We start from the raw sequence: 20,482 nt of genomic DNA on the forward strand, positions 1-20,482 counted from the left end.
AGCTGATATTATACCTTAACACTGTGCTTCATTGTGAATGAGAGCGTTTTTTTACACTATGCATCCTCTGCATGTCCTTGTCCTTAAATCCCATCATTATCTTCATTCTCACAATCGTCATCATCGGTACAATTATCAGCGTCATCATCAATCACCTGCCAATAATAGTCTTAATTAGCTAAATGTTTTGTCATCCATTCACGCGTGATTAATTGTCCCAAATTTGACGTTAAGTGATGTAGTTTGTCACTCTAGTGTTGTACTGAGATGAGGTGACATTTTGGGGACATCTTCCACAGTATGACCTCAAACATCAGCGTGTTCTTCAGACTAACATGGTGTCCTACAGAGCCTGTCTGTGTTCTCTTTGTCTGTCCTCTTTTATACATCTGTAGCACTTAAAATGTGTGCTTATTTAAAGCCAACCGGAAAGTGCAGAGTTGAGCTGTATAATGTAGGCCTATGGATATTTCAGTGAACAAACATATACCAATTTGTTTGTTCCTGTAGCGAGCTTGGACCGACACAGCAACACATTATGAATCCAGTTTAGTATTAGCTGTAAGACTTGACAGAGCACAGCACACCACATGGTGTGACTGCTCCTTTCCAAACTAGGTTCTTGTGATTATTTATAACTTCCTCACAAAACTTGAGTAATCAGTCCATCAATAAAGAAGTCTGTATAGAACTAGGCAACTAGACCCTCCTGTTAACGGTTATGGACATGATGTGGTGTGTGTGTGTGTGCATCTACCCAGCTGTGTGATACATCCCTGGGGGGTTCAAACACTTGGCACAGCAGACAAGGAGCTATGTGGCAGTTTGGAGACTGTGCAGTGCAGACCCGCCTTCAGAGAAGAAAGTCTTGGCTTTTTCTTTCCAATGTTATAATAGCATGCTGACTCAATTAAGGTACCAGTGTAGGTTATAATTAAGTTGGGAGTTTTCTCCTGGGCCAAGCCAGAGGCAAGAGGCAGTCTTGTTGTAAGAAGCGATGCAGTAAATTGAAGATGACTCTCCAGAAGTACATTCTTTTTTGTTGGTGCTTTTTTTATAAACGATCTCTTCTGTGCTCCCAGCATTAAAAATAGTCTTCTCCCTCAGCTGATTCTGATGCTATTTTCAAGTGTGTATGATTCTCCAGATCGTCTACAAAGAGCAACATTACCAGCAGCTGCTGAATCAATATGTAGAGGCTCTTGATAACTTGCTTCTTGCATGTCAATAATGGTTCCTTTTAATGTCTTACTCTGTTCAAGAACTGTTTTCAAGACAGTCTGCATTGACATTAATCAACAGTACTGGCGGGTGACTTTATGTAGTCTGTTTATGCTTGTAAACTCTATGCACACATTATGGTTAATTTTAATTATCTATAAGTGCCACAAGACATCATCTCTTTTAATGTAAAGTAAATTAGATTTCTTTCAGCAGAACCAAAACATTTCTGTTTGAGCTTTGAATATTAAACAAAATTAAGCATATAAAAGATGCAAACTTATACAGCTTCGGCCTACGTGGAACTGTTAAAAAGTCTATTACTATGAATTATTTAAGAACTATTCTGTTCTTTTCCCTTCAGCTCATGTAGCCTTCCTGGAACACTATGGACCCATATACAGTAATCACGAAAGGCACCTTCCAAATTAAATCATGCATGATACACTATGTCACTTACTATGGAGGGAAAGGCCTTTGGCACTCGAATTAAGTCGGAAACGTATCGCATAAGCCACATTTGCCGTTTCTACATTTTAGCAGGTCTAATATCACCATTAAGGATTTTAATGTTGTGTGTAAGAGGTAGAGTTCCTTCCTGATGAGCTGGAAACTGCACCATCCATCACTCCAAGGTCAAGTACCATAAAAAATTATGGGAGATGTTCTTCCTACAGTGCATCGCTAAAAAGCTCCGGTCATCGTGGTGCTGAGCCTGAACGACTCATTCATTTTCGAACACGCAGTCTGTCCATGCATGCCAGCATATCCCCCCAGTTCGAATGTCCAAGTGAGGAAAAGAATCATTGTCAGCTTTCACACTGTAGCTTAGTCGGAAGCACAAAGTGAATGGTAAATGTAACGTTTTATGCATTGCAGGTACTGTGAAATAAGCGGAGTGTGCATTTTATTCACACTCTAGCCCTCGTCCCTTTAATGTACTTTGTTTGAAGTCAGTCATGAATCTTTCTTTCATTCAACACTAAATTGAAACATTCTCTTTGTTCCTCTACAGATGAGTCTATGTGGGTTCCAAGTTCGACAGGGTTCAAACCATCAGCCTTACCAGCCTCATATTACACTGCCTTTGAGAGCCCAGACTCACCTGGTGCCCTGCCATCCATTTCTGAACCAAACCATGAAGTTAGGACTGACGACATCATGCCTTTTCAGTGGGGACGTGTTGCTTCTGACAACTCCAAATCCTTCAAAGGAAGTGACCTCCTTGCAGAAGAGCCGGCACCTCTGTCCACTCCCTCATTAAGCGCCTCCGAACCTGTGTTGGGGTCTAGTCCACAATTTGATGCATCAGCTAAAATCTCCTCGGACTGGAAACTGGCCAGGACAAAGTCTGCCAAGCAATCTCCCTCCCTCTCTCCAAGTCCTACAGGATCCCAGCTGCTGCCTCAGACAAATATGTCCATTGCACCATTGAGTCCTTCTGCTTTTACAATGTCAACAACACCTCGGCTAAATTCTGAGCAGAAATCTTTCAGCAAACAGCAGGATGATGCATCAGAGCTGGCAATCATGACTTCATTTCCTGCTCAGCCTCTTGAGCCCCAGAAGTTGGCTTTCACTGACGCTGCAGCAGATGAATCTTATAGTGACATCCGGGATGTGAACCACCTGAGCCCCAGCAGTGCCCCCAACAAACCAACACACGGCAAAATCATGCTACCGAACCCTGATGAGATTCTGGCCCCTGGCTACAATGTGCCTTTCATCGCCCCCCACCCTACATCACCTTCATCTGAACCCACTGAGGTCTTTCCAGAGGATTTCTTCCCCACCAACACCATGGAATTGGACTGGGGGTCTGGGGACTACTTGGAGACAATGTCATTCCTAAATGCAGATGGAGAGGACTACGCACTGGTCACCAAGGTGCCGTCTGACTCTTATGATCTGGAGGACTATACGGAAACCTATGACACGTCCTTCCCTTCCAGAGTTGGCATATCTCCTTCGTCGTTGCATCCTCATCATGTCTCACCTTCTCCCAGCCTCACGACAGCATACAGCACCGTCGCTCCACTTAAATCCATTTATCCATCCTCTTTGTCCTCTACAATTCTCTATACACTGGACCCTACTCCCAACACCAACAGTGATATACCCGACGCATCAGACGTAGATTGGCCTGATACTTTCACAATTCAGCCGACGGATGTTCTGTTACCTGACATGAACAGCTTGGAGTACTACACCACTCAGTTGAACAAGGAGAGCAACAGTTCAGACACTGGAGCTGAACAGAGGGGGAACGTTAGCGTGGTACCCGCTAGTGCTACAGACATCACACCCAAATTGACCATTGAGGATGACTCGTCTAGTGGTCTGTCAGGGTTTGAGCCTCAAGACGAACCAACCCCAGAAGTTACCACACAGGAGAGTCCTCAGCTGGTCAATGCCTCTGATCCTTTTCTGGATCCTTCCATAGTCCCGACCCATTACTTTGATCCCTCTTCTTCTGTCTGGGGTAGTCAGGTGTCCACCACAGATTGGTCTTCTACTGTGACTGTAGGCCTGGACAGCAATCTGTTAACACAAGCTATGCTACCCAGTGCCACGCCTTTGCTGCCAGATGATTTGATTTCCTCCTCCTCTCTCACAGACGTCCATTGGTTTGTTACAGAGTCATTCCCATCAAGTACCATGCACACCACTCCTGTCTTAACAGCAACCACAGCCTTCTCCCCTGTTCCCACTGGACCTGCTGCCAACACCACCGCTGTTACAACAGAATTAACTCCCCAAGACTCTATTTTCACAACAGAACAAAACATCAATATGACTTTAGTTTCAACTGAACCCACGTATAACACCACCTCGGGCCCTCCAGTCTTGTTGGGTGATGAGGGGGTGATGGAAGATGGAGTTGACATCCCAGCCACGATGACCTTGATCCCAACGAGCAGTGAAGCTAATACAGACTCTGCTGTACCAACAACTGCAGCTGCCACCACGACTTCTCATCAAGCCACAACTAGAACGACTGCCACCACTGAGTCCTCAACTAGTGTCAACATCATCGCTACCACCAGTGGAAGGACCACAACTACAGCACCAACATTAAGACCGTACCTCTGCAACCTTGCCAGGCCTGCGTATTTCGTAAAAATCGGTTAGTTTGACATTAAATTATGCTTTTTGACCGAAAGCTGTCATTTGAATTTGAAATGTTCATATATGCTATCATTGAATAAGCCATAATTCCCTGCTTGTGCTTTCTTCTTAAGGTTTTCCTTCCGGGGCCACTGTTGGATATGCCAAATCTCAAGTGAGAGACATACTGAAAGGGGAATTCAACAAGTCTGTGGAGCTGCAGGTAAATTTATCTCAACAAGGGTTAATCTTTTAAGGTTAGCCTTCTTTTGGCAATTCAGAAGGACCTGCTAGGGCTACATGGGCGCGTACACATTACAGCGGTGCAGATGAACCATGCAGGCCAGACCACTTACTAAGTGTTTTATTAGTGGTTCTGTGATAAACAGACCACAGAAGTAGTCGCATGAAGATCCACAAAACCATGATGACCTCTCAAAAACACCAGCAGCTTATTTAACAAGATGTGTAATTGTGTATTTATATCGTATATTCCTGCTTTGTCTCTGAAGGTTGTGGATCCCCCACCAAGGTTTGTGTTTCGGGTGGTGTCTGGTCCGGTTCTTTACACAGCCATATCTGTCATCAATGCGCTGCGTAGATCTGGGCGGCGCTTCCTCTCTCTGTCTCCCAGCTGGTCAATACCAGACCGTAAATATCAAGTCCACACAGGTAAATTACCTTACAACGAGCTGGCAAGATTTTGAATAATTTGTGATCACCTTTTAAGTGTTTCTACCTGATCTAAAACTTGTCTTCATTCCTTGCAGTGCTGCAGTTTGTTCCCAGTCACATAGATGTGCGATTCTGCAACTTCAGCGAGAGCATTGAGAAAGGTTTGACCATGGCCTTTGCAGAAGTGCGTCGGCGCTCAAAGGAGTCCACCAACTTCACAGTGCATGTGAGTTGGACCGGAAAGCCAGGACGCATGAGTAGCCTTGCACATGTATTTCAGCTGAGATCTTTTCATTATGATGCGTTTCATTGTGGCTTCGCACCTCAATGCTGAATGACCCAGTGGCGATAATCACGTGCCTTCTGAATAATAGCCCTTTCTGCCACAGCTGCTTACCTCTGCAGCTTTACTAAAACTATTGTTTTATCCGTCTGTCTGAACAAGGAAGAGGTTTTGTTCTTTAATCATACAAAGAAAGATAATTACTTGGATTATTACGCTATTTGTACAGGATTTGTTGCTTATTTGCTGACTGAGCTGGCCCCAGACCCCCTCCAGTAACTTCGCCAGTGGATGATGACAGTGATTGCTGCAGCGTAGGCGGCCTTTTATTGGGATATTGCTTTGCAAGCAGGAACTGTAGAGGTTAATCACGTTTGTTGAGGCTTTTGGATTTCAGCAAATGAAGCCTGGCAGAAATGGTAGTTTATTAAGATCACTCTTTACTGCTGTAAAACTGAAATTACTAGTTTGGTTTAACAAAATCAGATTCAAGCTTAATATAACCAGCCATCCATTTTTCATAATTCATCAGGTCGTGTTTAGTGAAGAGACGATATAAGATTTTATCACGGATCGGCATTCACTAGTTATTACTTCAAGAGAACATCAGTTGGCTCCTTCTTCTAACACAAAACAGAGACTATTTCTATTTCTGAGCACAGTGACCAACAAAGCAAAGGATGCTAAGTTTTGCATGTTTATCCACAGTCTTCGTCTTTCGGTCACTACCCAGATTTTATGACCATAAGCAAGTGTCCAGGTACCTTTACCTACCTCAGCTCTTTCCTTGCTATGACAGTCCACCAATCCTCCTTCCAACCTTATTCTCCATCTCACATCAGTCCGGATACTTCACTTGGCTACTCGTACTTGAAGTTCATGCTCTAGTTGTTGAGTATAAAAGAAGCTTACTGTTTGTTAATAAAGAGCTTATTTAGCTATGTGGTTAGTTGGCTTGAGTGGAGTTGTGTGTAATCCTATTAAGCTGATGCCTGTATTATCGTCTTTTAGTACGAATAAATGTAAGTATTGAATCAAACCTTTGCAGCATAGAAATGTTTCATGAACCGCTATCAAACTGTGCCCCTGGCCTGTGTTCTACTTTCCGATCGCTGAAGCCAACGATTCTCAGATTGTGAGCTTCATTGAAACTCTACAGAGACAAACCAGATTTCCCAGAAACTACAAAAGCATCAGATTGGAAAATGTTTAGTACGTTCTGTTGTGTAAACGTCTGTCTGAACATCTCTGTCTTATTGTGTTTCAGATTGTAAACATCACCATGGCTGCTCCGAAATATCAGGAACAACGGCTGGTGAGGCAGCCTGTGGACATGACCTTCACAGTGCGCGGTTCAAGGGGTTATCTGATCGGGTCGGAGGTCAGCAATGCTCTGATGAAGCTCACAATGGTGGAGTTTAGCTATTACATGGGTTTTCCTGTACTGCAGATTGCTGAGCGTGAGTACCACACGGTTGCCTCTCCATATTTGAGGTATTATTTTCTCAAAATCTCTTCTCTACAATTAACTTGAGTTAAAACTTACTCTGTTTAAACATCTTTTTCTTACAGCTTTCCATTATCCAGAGTTGAACACCAGCCAGTTGCTTCGCTTCTCTTGGGTTAGAACAGGTATCATGGTTTCCGTTCTTGGCAAAGTGCAAAGGCTGCTACAGCTACATTAAATGTGGGACCTTTGTGCCCTGTACTCTGAATGATTTTTCCTGTTGTCTGTGCACATAGTGCTTCTGGGTGTGCTGGACCAGAAAGTGGGTGAGAGGACCTTCCAAGCCAACATGGAGCGCCGGGTGGCCATGTTACTCGGGGAGGCAACAGGACTAATCAGACGTGTTAAGAGAGCCACCATTGTAGGCAACAGCAGTGTTCAGGTACTGTATAGTTGTGTAGATTTATTCAATAAATCAGTGGCTGTATTCACAGCTGCACAGCTGCATTCACAGCTGCCTTGGGAGAAGACACTACATTCAGTGCAAAATATATCAAGCCTCACCAAACCAAGATGATTTTAACCTGTATGAAACAGAATTAATAGAAATGAGTTGCTTTAAATCAAGTAAATCATCTCCCCTTACAGGAAGACTTTACTTGTTTTTATAAAAAATGTAAATGTTTAAAACTCCACGCTAGATGGTAAATAATTGTGGTTTCTCTGGAAAGTAAACAACAGAATTACTAGTTTAATTTCTTGTTCATTACACAACAAATGTTTCACACTCTTTAACAGGTAGTTTGTTAATGGATTACTCACTAAATCTTGAAAAAAGCTTTCTTCCTTGTGCGATTTATATCATTATTCCCCAACGCAAGTGCTTCTCTAACTACCTTGCTTTGAGTACTGAGGGCTCATTATGTGAGCCTTGCAGTGTTAGTAACCACTGAAAGCCTTGCTGCTTTACTAATCAGGCACTTGCTTTTGTGGGTTCCCTCTGCACCTGCTCGGCTCATCTCTAAGGGGACAGGATAGGGCCCTGTCTCCATGGCAACAGCATCCCATTCAGCTCAGAGGCAAGCTACTCAAAGACCACAACCTCACGAGTCCGTGTTCTCTCTCCTCTTCCTCATTTCCCCGGTCCTGTTACTTGATGGCTCCTGTGAGCCACAGAGCTTCTAAGAGCAGATCAATTATTAATTCTTTCTCTTTCTCCGTCTGTATCCTGCAGTCGGGATGATTAAGAGTGTGTCTCTGTTGTTGAGAGGGTTAGATGTCGTGGAGAGAGAGAGATACAGAGACAGGGGTGGATAAAAGATTCGGAAATGGGAGAGCCAAACACTCGGATAAAAGAGACTTGTTACGGTGGACGAGAGATGCATATTTGAGCTGACCTCATGAAGTCTGAGCACATTTGGTGGTCTCCAAACAGGGGGGGCTGTCAGAGTGATAACTATCATACTTGGCTGAGTAGCAGCCTCCCTCTAGCTGACCTGTCTGCCTCCTGCATCTTTGCCTCCATAAAACCCACATTTAGGAAAACGGAGCACCATATTGGTGACGTAACTTTAGTACCTGTGCTAAAATTAGGTGTCTAATTTTAGACTGTGGCATCCTTTCTATACCTCAGATCTTCCTCAATGTCAGTGTTTTGGTTCATTTTGTAAAACAAACAAAATGACTTTCAAGAAATCTTAAGTCAAGAGGTAAAAATGAAATACCAATGGTTTACATTTCATATGACCTTGTCATTTGAAGTGCCTTCATCGTTTCAAGTGTTAATTGTAAAAAAAAAAAATATATATATTCTTTTTTTTTTGTGGCATCCTTTCTATCCTTTAAATATGAATATGTTATACATATACATACATATACATGTTTGTGTTCTTTGTAGCCTTTTTTTTTTACATTTCAAAGGCGTTGAATGTTTGTTGAATATAACGAGAGTGAGGTGACTCAGACTGAAGAATCCTTTATCTTGCTCTCGTGAACACACACACACTTACAAACACACTTACACACACAGAGAGACACATATCTGCCCTAGACAGAATCTAACAAAATCAGTGTGGGGTTTGTCACCTATGAGAAAACCTTTATGAGTCTGCCTAGACAGATAAAAGAGGAGGTTGAATTGCGGTCGTGCAATAACACACACATTCAGTCTGCCGTCCTTCCACTCTAATAACCATGCATGGACTGGATTAGACCCTGGATGAGAGAGCCTGGCCAGCCGTTTTTCTGTGTCAGCCCAGGCATGACCTGTGCTTTACTCTTTCCAGTAATGCAGACAGCAGACTGTGCTGTGCCTCAGGGCACCCAGAGGGACACTGCACACACACAGACACATGAGACAACATGGAGAAATATTTCAACAATGAATACCCTAATGGGGATACAGAGTCTACATCATGAGTGTGCTATTTTATATATGTGTGCGTGTGTGAGTCATTGCATGCAGACAATTCTGTACATAAAATAATGGAAATACAATACATACAAATAATAATATAATATAATTAAAATATTTATCATGCTATTTCTGTGCCTGAAAAAGTTTAAATTTAAACGTGTTTGTATTGAAACTCACACTAGTCTGCTTTTTGCTGTGTGTGCATTAAAGTGCGTATTAGTTCAAAACTGGTATCAGGATGGAAAAAGTCTCTCTAGCATCTAAACCTTCAACAAGATATTGATAGAAGCTTAGAAACTGCGAATGTCATGCAAATTGATTAAATACTGTGTTTTTTGAGTGTCCTTCAGAATTCTTCCTACATCTGGACACGTTTATGCTTAGAAAAATACATCAGATGTCATTATGTCTGCCACCTGTTTAAAAGAGTGGACATTACCAGCAGCCATCTCGTAGCCCTGGTGATTGCGCTGTGAAATTGTTTGACAGCCAACAGGTGTATACAGCTCTGGCATCCTTTCCACAATAGTATTTATACATTTTATTTGTGTAGCGCTTTAATTGTTAAAGCAGTTGTTGGATGACTGACACTGTTCTCCTGTTTTCCATCTCCCAGGTTGTAAGTGCGAGCCGGCTGGTGGGTGCGGACCACCCCTTGGAGATAGTGTATTTTGTGGAGGGTCCCAGTGGTCAGAGGATTCCTGCAGTTCAAACAGCTGATCGACTCAACAGCCTGGACGTCCAGAGGGCCGCCATCGTCTTGGGATATCGTGTTCAGGGCATTTTGGCACAGCGTGAGTACCTCGTGCACAGTAAAGATCTGACGTTCAAGGGCAGCAGAGTGATTTAGACATTAACAAGATGGTCCTAGACATCAACAAATTAAATTCAAGCTCTCTTTTCTGCATTCATCCGCATTGCCAAAGTGTCCTCGAGCAAGAGCCTGAGTCACTGCTGCGGCAATGTACAAAAAAGAGGAGACGTTGTTGTTCTGTTGCTACATGACTTGAACTACGCTACCCTGCAGGGATTGTTTTTGCTTTTTACTTTGTGAATAACACAGTGCATGGTAACTTTTCAAGGTCTAACTGCACTTAACTGAGTGGAGCTATATAGAGGTTGGAACAGACGATTACAACAAGAAAGAGAAAGGACAACATTGTTCACAAGCTCCTAATGAGGAATGAAAAAAAAAGAATAAAAGCTAACTGCTGGCTCCATGTGTTCTTTTCTATGTTTATAGTAACATTTGAGCTAATTATCTTCCTTTGTACACGCTGTACCAAAAGCCTGTCTTCCTCATTAAGAATATAAACAAGGGATGAAGGCCTAATGAGAGCCCCTCAAGGGAGTCCTGGCTCTGTGCTGACTGTGTTCTCTCTTACGGTACTTTCCCAGGGGATGAAATGAGTGTTAATTAAAACTAATGAAGGTCTGCATTAAAGATTACAGCAGTGAGATAAGAGCCAGAATGCCAATAAAACTGCATGTTTAGCTTAACATTCTCAAGGTGCACTGGCTGTCAACTAAAGATATGGTTGAAATACTGAACCACAGATGAAATGAATATGGTGAATGTTTGTGTCTGAAACCTCAATTAAAAGCTCTCTCTCTCTCCATATTTTTGTCTGTAGCTGTAGAGAAGGTGGGGTCATCACCCTCTGACGCTGAGAACACCAACACGTGGATCGTCATTGGCGTTGTGATTCCCCTCCTTGTGGTCATCGTCATCATTTCCATCCTGTACTGGAAACTGTGTCGGACGGACAAGCTGGAGTTCCAGCCGGACGCCATGACGTCCATCCAGCAGAGACAGAAGGTAGAGTCCGATCAGTGTTGCACGGAGTCTGACTTCACGTCCGACTTACCACAGTCACTACTGAAGTTGTTGGGCAGGGATAATCAACAATCATTGTTGCATATTAAGGTGTGTATTTAGGTGTTACATTAGGTTGTAGCGATGCAGGAGTCAACCTAAAACATGCAGGTGAGGTGGGTTCCAGCCGGCCTTACTAGAAAATAACGGATTTGGGCGTGCGGGTCAATATGTGACAAAAGAAGCTTTCCAAGTTATTAATAATTTACAGAAACATTGTGTACAAAAGTTCACCTTCTCTTCCCGCCCCTCTGTCTCTTAAACACACAGTCACATACGAGTCCACTTCTCTCTGTCCTTGCCTCTGAGCTTTACGCATATTTGTACGTGTTGCACGTCGCGAATTGGCTCACATAACAGAACAGGGTGCGGGGAATAAAAAACATGCTGACCGACGCACCACTAGGACATTGATTTATGTTAATGGAAACCAGTGTTCCAAACATTACCGTGTTCTGCAACAGCTGAAGCCAGAAAGACAAGACCACTTTTAAATTCCCATGAACTGCTGATTAATGAGATGTATCTGTCATTGACATGAATGCGCTGTGGGACTTTGCAGAATCTGGACCTCATCATTTCTTCTTTTAGATGGGATTAGTAAAACTTTAATGAGACAGACTTATTAGAGGATATGATGAGCAAGTGCACGTAATGGGCCATCGCTGCGTTTTTTTCTTTTACTTAAAGCGCCGACAACCCCTGCCCTCCTGTTCCCTTTTGTTCCATTTTATGTTCAGTCTGTGACAATTGAAATACTTCTTCCTTTCTGCTTTCATTTGAGATAGAATAATGTAATTTGGCTGCGCGGAGGCTCTGTCCTGTCTTAATATTTCATTTTTTCGTACATAAAAGAACAAGTCCCTTTTGCCCTGAAATTAACTGACACAAGAGATTTCCTCTGCTCTTTGAGTTCCCTCATGCAGAACATCCCGATGAACAAAACGTGTTGATACAATAATAAAATAATGGCGTTGCTAAGATCACATCCGTTCATACAGTCAAGTTTACCAGAGAATCAAAGACCTTACATTCTGGTGTATCAGTCCAAAGCAGCCCAGCTGTCATGCAGTGTTTGTTTTTGTTAAGGTGTAAGGTCTGGGCACAAACCTTTGTGTTATGTTCCTCATGTGTGATACAGTTGATTTTTGATAATTACATTAATGTGAGATGATTAATGAGAGCTGAAGGAATAATGCATCTCTTATTGTGCTGCACTGACCACTGCCAGAGAGCCTTGTACTGTCCGTGGGACAGCAGTAACTGGATCGTTGCCTCTGCTGCCACTTCACACTTCAAGTCTCACCGACACTTTCATAATGAAGTCAGATGTCGACACAGAAATACTAGTCCAATCCTAAAATAAATGCTGGACGTTTTTATATGCTGAGATATGCTGTTCTGGAGGATTATTTGAGTGTTTTTTTCAGCTTCCTGACTTACCAGTTGATAGTTCTGTCTGTGTCTGACATTCATTACCCTCCACACATTGTTTTAGGTTGAGCTGAGCTGTGACCTAAACCCTCCACGTTGGGTAAATGCAGCGAATCCAATGTGCTGAAGTAGCTTTCACTTAGCCTGCTATCTCTGCTTAACACAATCACCTGTCACTTAACGCCATTCCCCTTCTCTCAGTCTGCCGCCTCATTCAGAGAATCAAGGACCTTCCTTCACCAGAGATCTACTCCGACTAAAAAAGATAGAGGTTTTATTGAGGAGGAAGAGGGGGAGTATGAGGAAGAAGAAGAGGAGTATGAAGAGGAGGAGGAGTACGAGGAGGAGGTGTTTAAAAGGGGGAAGGTACATAGCACTGTCTGGTAGTTTCTATACCATGTAGAAGGGACCTAGTTTATGTGTTTGTAGTTCAATATTTCTACAGTTATATAATTGACAGCACGATAATCAATGGTTCATAATCTAGGTTTTGAATTTTGGTCAGCTAGAGAGAAAATAGCATCGTCACTAGAAATATTTATGCTATCCACCATTGCTTCTGCTTAGACAACAGAAGCTCGTCCAAAGAGCAAACAGATTATGAGCAGTGAGGAGGAGGAGGAGGAGGAAGAAGAAGAGGAGGAGGAGGAGGAGGAAGAAGAAGAGGAGGAGGAAGAAGAAGAAGAGGAGGAAGAGGAAGAAGATGAAGACAAAGATGGGGAAAAGGAGAAATTTAAAAAGAAAGATGCCAAACCAGAAGAGCAAAAGAGACACGAGAGCAAAATGATGATGATGAAAACAGGGCAGATGAAGAAAGAAGACAAAATGAATGTGTTATCTAAAGGGAAGAGAGCCGTGGACAAGGTATATTGTTCAGTAGCCATAGATACTAGCTCCTGTTTGTGTTAATGGACATTTAGATCCTGCTTTATCCGGTTATGATGTCCAGACACAGAAAATCCAGTATTAGAGTGGATTTTGCTGTGGATTTAGTGTTGGTGTCTTTATAGTCTGTATATCCTGATGAATATAGAAGATCACTGTCTTGTGATAGATTAATAGATAGAGACTAGGTAGTAATTAGTGAGTAGGTGGGTTTTCTGTCATCCAGTCTTGGTATTAATCGTAATGAAACAGCTTTCACCCTATCAGCTGCAGCTTCGTGAATGCTTGCAATTTCAAACATTGGCCTTGTTTATATGCGGTAGAGAGCAGCACACAAACACATGATCTCTCCCTGTCTCTCCCTCTCTCACGATTAGCAGTCTCACACTGGCAAACATCACACTAAATGAGCCGTTTTATACCAATAAGCCTCTTCTAAGTCGGACACGTTGCATCGATTAACTCGGCGAGTGTACGCATAATTCAGGGAATTAACGGGAGCATGTCGTGGCCCTCTTCTCTACATCTGGGTGTCACAGGACCCGAGTTTCACAAACTGCAATCACACACACTGAGATCTCACATCCTCTGTTTACTCTTATGCTGTTGGAAAGTCCCGAGGGTTTTTACACTCAAGTCGTCTCACTCCTTCCATGTTCAGCCTCCATCCCCCACTACTTCAAAGGAAGGGAAGCAGCAGCTCAGTGTTTCCCCACATCTCTCCCTGTCCCTACTTGTCATATTCCTTCTCTTTATTCATTATACATTTTGTCTGTCTGTCTGTCTGAGTCTCCCTTCCTAGATATTCCTTCATCAGCCATTCAGCCTTAATTATGTGCTCAAAACATGAATGTCTATGTGAACTTTGCTGCACATTTGCTGTCGAAGTAGGTCTGTCTGACGATCTAAGACAATTAAAGAAGTATACTATGATTTGATATGATTCCACTTGAAGATAATTGACACTACGTTAATGAATATGTCCCTATCATTGAGTAAATATCAACAGTAATGTTAATAAGCTCTTATCTAACCTCTTTAACTAATGCTGTATGGCTTTCCACATGTATTTCATTCCCTGTTTCCTAAAACTCTGTATTCCTCCTCTCTGTCCTCAGTTGCAGGCTCCTAGTGTGAAAGGCTTTGACTTTGCCAAGCTGCACCTTGGCCAGCAGAGTAAGGATGATGTCATGGTGATCCAGGAACCCGTCCCTCCAGGGCCGGGCCCCGGGCCCCTCCCCCTGTCCCTTAAAGATGGCTTTAGTCCATCTGAGAACGGGGAGATCCCCACACCCATATCCAAAACCTCCACCAAGGCGTCCCACAGCGGTCGAAGGCGAGAAAGGTCAGTGCTGCTTTTAGTGGAGGGCAGGAGCAGCGACTTAAACTCCAAAGACTGTTTACAGTGAGTCAAAATCAATATGAAGGAAATGAGAACATTGAATGACTTCAGGTTATGCTGTCATCCGTTACATAACGAAAAATAATTTGCATTACCACATTTTTGTGTGGTGTTTTATTCAGTTATGGTCACCAAATTACTCATTATTTTTCTCTTTTTTATCCTCCTTAAATCACAGAAATTATTTTTTGTTTAATCCACTACCTTAAGAAGATATTAAGATATTTATTTAGAGATTTAACTGCTTGTTTTTTTTTTCCCTTCACCCTGATTTTCCACCTGCCTCAGTTGGGACAGTCAGTCAACCAGACAAAAAGCTTTTGACAGATCCTCAGATCAATTATTGATGCACTAGACATCGAGGGGTCTTCATTCAGTCTTTATCACTATGGTATTAACCTTTGTGTTTTGCTGTTTGCACATTTTATTTAGCCCTATTTTAATTGGTTTACATTCATGTACACATGTTCAGTTCTTGTTATGCAAATGAATATTTGCATCATTACCAATATCTCCCAGAACACTAACTGCTCTGGTTAATAGACGATATAAACCACACTAGCAAAAATGAATTGGTTGTTTCTCCTCACTTGATAGCCAACCGGGACAGATTCATCAGGAATTGAATAATTCTGTCAGTGGAAATACTTTCCAGCATGTTCAAGCCGCAAATCAGATTAGCATGTCTTAGAAGTGTCCTTTTATCTTTCTGGAAAAGCGCACTTTTTGATAATGCATGACATTTCAGCGTGTTAGTGTGTTCTTGGGCTTCCATTATTCATGTGAGTATATGTGCGTGTTTTCCTGGGTAGGATCTCACCGTCTGACGGCGACTCCGTGGTAAGTGACCGTTCCAGCGAGCGCGAATCAACCGAGGAGAACCTGAGGGCTCACGCCACGCCCAACGACGGCAAGCAGAGCCGTAAGGTCCCCATCAATGTTTTAAATGGCAAGTAGCCTTGGCAACACCCACATCCCTCCAAACACAAAGCAAACACTAAGGGGGGAAGGGGGGGAAGTGGTGGGATCGGCCAGACATAAAGACACAAAAAGAGAGCAACTCGAGCTGGCATGATTTGATTGACACGAGGGCAGATTGAGGGCAGGGGAGACTGTGAAGTGGTGAAAAGGGAAAGCAAAGGAAGACTGAGGAACGGTGCGGCGTCAACCCAAGCAATGACATAAAGATTAGAGAGGGGGGAACAGTGAAGGTTAGAGAAACACCTGGTAGGAACTCTATTTGGTGGTTGAATGAAGTTCAGAGAGCAGAAGGAAAAGTTACTCCATCTGACAGCTTGTTGATAGATTCAAGCCTGCAATGCCAGTCAGAGGACGTGCTGAAGCCAGAGGCAGTCAGGCACACAGACGACAGCATGACTCACCCACAGAGGAATGGTCTCTGTTTTGTTATTGATAAATCTCCGTCTGGGACTGCTGCTAATGCTGTGCCACAACGTTTAGAAGTAGGTAGTGTTTCTTTCTGTCTGCTCATTCAGGCTATGTTTATCAGACACCTTTCCTTTCTTCTCTCTGACTAATGAACTCCACAAGAGAAGCTTTTATCAGCTACAGAAATGCATCCTCTTAGATGACTCTTGTCTTTCCCTCTATTTTTGTTTCTCCCCTTTATTTTTCTTTTCAGTGCCAAACATTCACACAGCACTTATGGTGACCAGATCTCAAGTCACTAGGCTTTTTTTTTGTTGTTGCAGTAACCACTTCTGTCTTTGGTGCTTTTATTTGATCTCATTCATCTCAATAAAACTCTTTTTTTTCTTCTTCCTTCTATTGCGGTTTGCAGGCAAGAATAGAATTGGTAAGAGTCTGTCCTCTTTCCGTCTGTGTCTCTCTATAGACCTCAGGCTTGACCTCCAGCAGCTGTGTCTGTGTTTGTTTCTGTGGTAGTTTTGTGCTTGGCTTGCTCTCTCGCCGTCCATCACTGTCCGACAAGCTGTCAGTCACATCGTTGAGACAATTGACTGCAGAAACAAAGAAACTACGCCATTGTTTGAAATGAAGTTTAGCTTTTGGAAATAGAAATCAGTGTTCATTTCATGTCACCACCGGAAACATTTGCTCAACACTTTTGTTATAAGCCATAGTAATAGTCTATCCTAGCCTGTGCTCTGACTCCTAGTTAAAATACATCCACGTTAGGATTTAGACTTGCAATGACTGAGTTATTTCTTGCTTCCTTCCTCAGGTCCTCCTCCTATGAACGGTACAAACGAGCAGCTGTCGTCAGCCTCCATCTTTGATCATGTTGATCGGGTGTCTCGTGCCACAGATGCAAACAGGAGACTCCCCAACAAAATCCAGCTTATTGCCATGCAGCCCATGCCGGTCCCTCCACTACAAAGCCCACCCGTCAACGGCAAACTGTCTGACACCAACCAAATCAACAAAGAGGTTTGCTCTTCTGACTTTAGCGACTGCGTTAATCAAAAAGTATAGAACAATCAACTAATGGGGAGGCACTATTTCAGAATGTTCTTAAGTCGAGTGACTTTTTTAGTGATATTGGTGGAGCTTGATGGTACTAAGAATATCTAGGTTTCTAGATAATTCATCAAACTAGCACAACCACATTGGAAAAATGCAAAAAAAATATTTATATTGTCCGCCTGTTAGTCTAATCTGGGCATATTTAAAGGATGGTGTCTAATGAGGTAATTATTCCTCAGATCCAGGTAGCATTGAGGCACAAGTCGGAGATCGAGCACCACCGTAACAAGATACGCCTGCGTGCCAAGAGGAAGGGCCACTACGACTTCCCTACCATGGATGACATGACGAGTGGCCCCGGAGATACGAAGGACCAGGATCGCATCTATCAGAAAGCACAGATGCAGATCGATAAGATCCTGGACCCGGATTCCCAGACGGCCTCCATCTTCATGGACTCCAAAAAAAGGTTTGGGTCATTGCACTTAATTGTAGGTGTAGATGCATGCTTCCTTCAGCGTGGTGATATGGTTGGTGGGTGTAGTTCGACTAGAAAGAAAATAGTTCCTTCATAAAACTGCTTGAATAACCGGGTCAGCATTTCTGGAAAGAGAAGTTTTAAAAAATAAAACACTGATAAATAGATGAATTAACGTTACTCTATTTGTTTGTCAGTGGTCGAGGTCGACGCTCGCCCAAACAGAGGATGAAGGAGCACCTGAACGGAGGTATGATGGAGGCAGACAAAGACCACCTCATCACTGAAGACAATGATGCCGTTTACAGAAAGTGTCCTGGAGTCAACAATGTGGCCTACGTAGTGAGTAGTACAGGAGAACTAGGGTATTTGTGTTATCGTATACAGTATGAGCTCTAACTGTGTGTTGCGTGTATTCTAGTCGGACCCTGACCAAGGCCCAGGATCCCCTCACAGGAGCCCCTCCCCCACCGATGACGTCTTCCTGGGTCCTGCTTCCTCTCCCCCAGGCCATGCCCCTCCCCCACCCCCGTACATGCCTCCACAGCCCTCCATTGAGGAGGCAAGGCAGCAGATGCACTCCCTGCTGGACGATGCCTTTGCCCTGGTGTCGCCCACCTCTCAGGGCAGCACAGCAGGGATCACTCTCCCTGGGGTCAACCCCAACCCCCCTGTCTCCAGTCCCCCAGGCCGTGGCCCCAGAGCCTGGGGCGCCCCCTTCCAACCTCTTGGCCCTTTCCCTGGTGTAAGTAGGCATCCTGACTTTTTATACATATGGGAAAATTTTGCGAGAGCATTAACCATTCAGTCAACATCAAATCATACTGCTTTCAGGTTGCACTGAACAACACACACGCACAAAATTATGTGTTAGCAGCGAATGGTTCTCCGTAGCAGCTTTTTCTATGTTTCAGTTTGTGTAAAATGTATTCTGTCACTAACCTGAGAAAAGAGGGATCAGGGCTCCCAGTTTAAACTTGTAGAAGCAGAACAGCAAAACGGTAGCGACACACGCAGAATCCTTTTGTATTCACTGTCTCGTCCCTTTCTCGAGGTATTTCTCGACTCATTCACAGCATGAAGCCTGTAGCTTTATGTTTAATCATGTCCTCTTAGCAGACTAATCAGTTAAGTATTCCTCCATCTGTCACCCCCACGAAGCTGCGACCTCACAACCCCGTCAGCTATCTGCAACTCCTAAGAGTCTTCATATGCTTGGTAGGCTGGTTTTGAAGACGATACAGTCATGTAACTCTCCTGAAGGCTGCTGGAATAATAAGCTCAGTGTTTGCATTGGTTTTGTGCTTAAACTGTATTTAGTTTGGGCAAATTAGCACCATAAAAAGTTTTTCTTTTCTGCAATGCCACAGTTTGTTTACACATTTAGCTTGGAGTCTATAATTGTTGGCATGTGCCACACACATCCATTGTATTTCATGTTATGAGTGGAACTAGTCGATAGAGTACAAATTATCAATAGCATATCCCCTTCCTTGAAATTCATGCTGAAGGGTAGAGCTGAGCTAAATTTACATACAGTTTTACAATTCCCGTAGGCATTATATGGAGAAAAAAGTTATGACTTGTTTACAGATGGTGAAGCTTTATATTAGCTTTACAGGAAGCCGTTAAGATTTCTAAATCACTCCAATTAGATTATGTGGCGTCAGCGTCGTGAATGTGGAAAAAACGTTATCAGTACTTTACAGACCGCACTCAATGGAAAAATACAAGGTTATTATTTCCTGGTTATGATGCATTCATCTTGCCTATAGCTTAATTATCATTATGATTCTTTAAATGCATAATTAAATGCATTTCCCAGCTATTAACATCCATTAATCACTACTCTTTCTGCTGTAGTCCAACACGAGGATCCATGACACATAGAGAGAAAGTTCATGAACAGTGGAGCCACAAAAAGCTATTTGCTGGTTCTTGATTAGAGGGAAGGAGGAGCCCCAGTCAGAACTTAAAGGACAGCAGTAGTTCTCTTCAAACCACATTTGGTCTGGAGAAAGGAAGGAAGCTGCTTTGTCTCTTGTTGGTAAGTCAGAAACTAATTGTAGATTTGGGTTCAGGCATTGTGTGTGTAAAGCTAGTGGTAACATTTAGTCTAGTATTGATAGCTTGTTGTTGAACTTCTTGTGAAGCTGTCTATGGTAAGTGAGCAATCAGCTTGTTTGAGCCAGCTCACCTGTAGTGAATAGACTTGATTAGAGGGAAGGAGGAGCCACAGTCAGTACTTGCGGTAAATTGAGCACTTAAAAGGCTGTCACTACAGCGTCAGCTGCAACGTCGGGCCATCAGAACGAAGACAGCTGAACAAAGACACAGGGAGTCTATCTGTGGGAGTCCATCGAGGAAGCCCATTGAGGTAGGTATAACATCTCAACCCCCCCCCCCCCCCCCCCCCCCTCGCAGCCATGTGTCTTATCCCAGTCAGGACATCGCACTGGAGAAGATTTTACCGAAGTCCCTTCATTCGAGGCTGTAACCCATCCAATCTCTGCTACCCACCAATCTCCACCGGTAAGGAACTTGAAGTACTAGGGGGGCTGTGGAACTGCCAGTCTGCAGTCAAGAAGGCGGACACCATCTCAGCCTATGCCTCCCTGCAGTCTCTCCACTTCCTGGCCCTCACAGAGACCTGGATCACCCCAGAAAACACTGCCACTCCAGCTGCCCTTTCAACTGCCTACTCGTTTTCACACTCCCCAAGACGAACAGGGCGAGGAGGAGGAACTGGGCTCCTCATCTCACCCACATGGTCCTACCAGGTCCTTCCTCTCGACCACCTACCCCAATCTAC

At 43.4% G+C, this 20,482-nt stretch overlaps 1 protein-coding gene across 3 annotated transcripts in view; it reads left to right on the forward strand.

Moving 5' to 3' along the window:
* The window catches only part of LOC311019000 (UPF0606 protein KIAA1549), a 37,033-nt gene that overhangs the window by 8,596 nt on the left and 7,955 nt on the right, over window positions 1-20,482 (forward strand). For 2 of the 3 annotated variants that reach the window (XM_084018147.1, XM_084018145.1), the window contains exons 3-18: window positions 2,237-4,348; window positions 4,464-4,552; window positions 4,842-5,001; window positions 5,100-5,230; window positions 6,555-6,747; window positions 6,860-6,919; window positions 7,031-7,176; window positions 9,767-9,944; window positions 10,785-10,969; window positions 14,464-14,690; window positions 15,560-15,696; window positions 16,549-16,563; window positions 16,951-17,156; window positions 17,432-17,661; window positions 17,868-18,012; window positions 18,092-18,415. In XM_084018147.1, the coding sequence (XP_083874273.1) occupies window positions 2,237-4,348; window positions 4,464-4,552; window positions 4,842-5,001; window positions 5,100-5,230; window positions 6,555-6,747; window positions 6,860-6,919; window positions 7,031-7,176; window positions 9,767-9,944; window positions 10,785-10,969; window positions 14,464-14,690; window positions 15,560-15,696; window positions 16,549-16,563; window positions 16,951-17,156; window positions 17,432-17,661; window positions 17,868-18,012; window positions 18,092-18,415 (4,538 nt within the window). The remainder of the gene's footprint in view (window positions 1-2,236; window positions 4,349-4,463; window positions 4,553-4,841; window positions 5,002-5,099; window positions 5,231-6,554; window positions 6,748-6,859; window positions 6,920-7,030; window positions 7,177-9,766; window positions 9,945-10,784; window positions 10,970-14,463; window positions 14,691-15,559; window positions 15,697-16,548; window positions 16,564-16,950; window positions 17,157-17,431; window positions 17,662-17,867; window positions 18,013-18,091; window positions 18,416-20,482) is intronic. The other variant, XM_084018146.1, reaches the window with a different exon arrangement.

Source organism: Eutrigla gurnardus (assembly GCF_963514095.1).
Source record: "Eutrigla gurnardus genome assembly, chromosome: 9".
NCBI classification, from domain to species: Eukaryota; Metazoa; Chordata; class Actinopteri; order Perciformes; family Triglidae; genus Eutrigla; species Eutrigla gurnardus.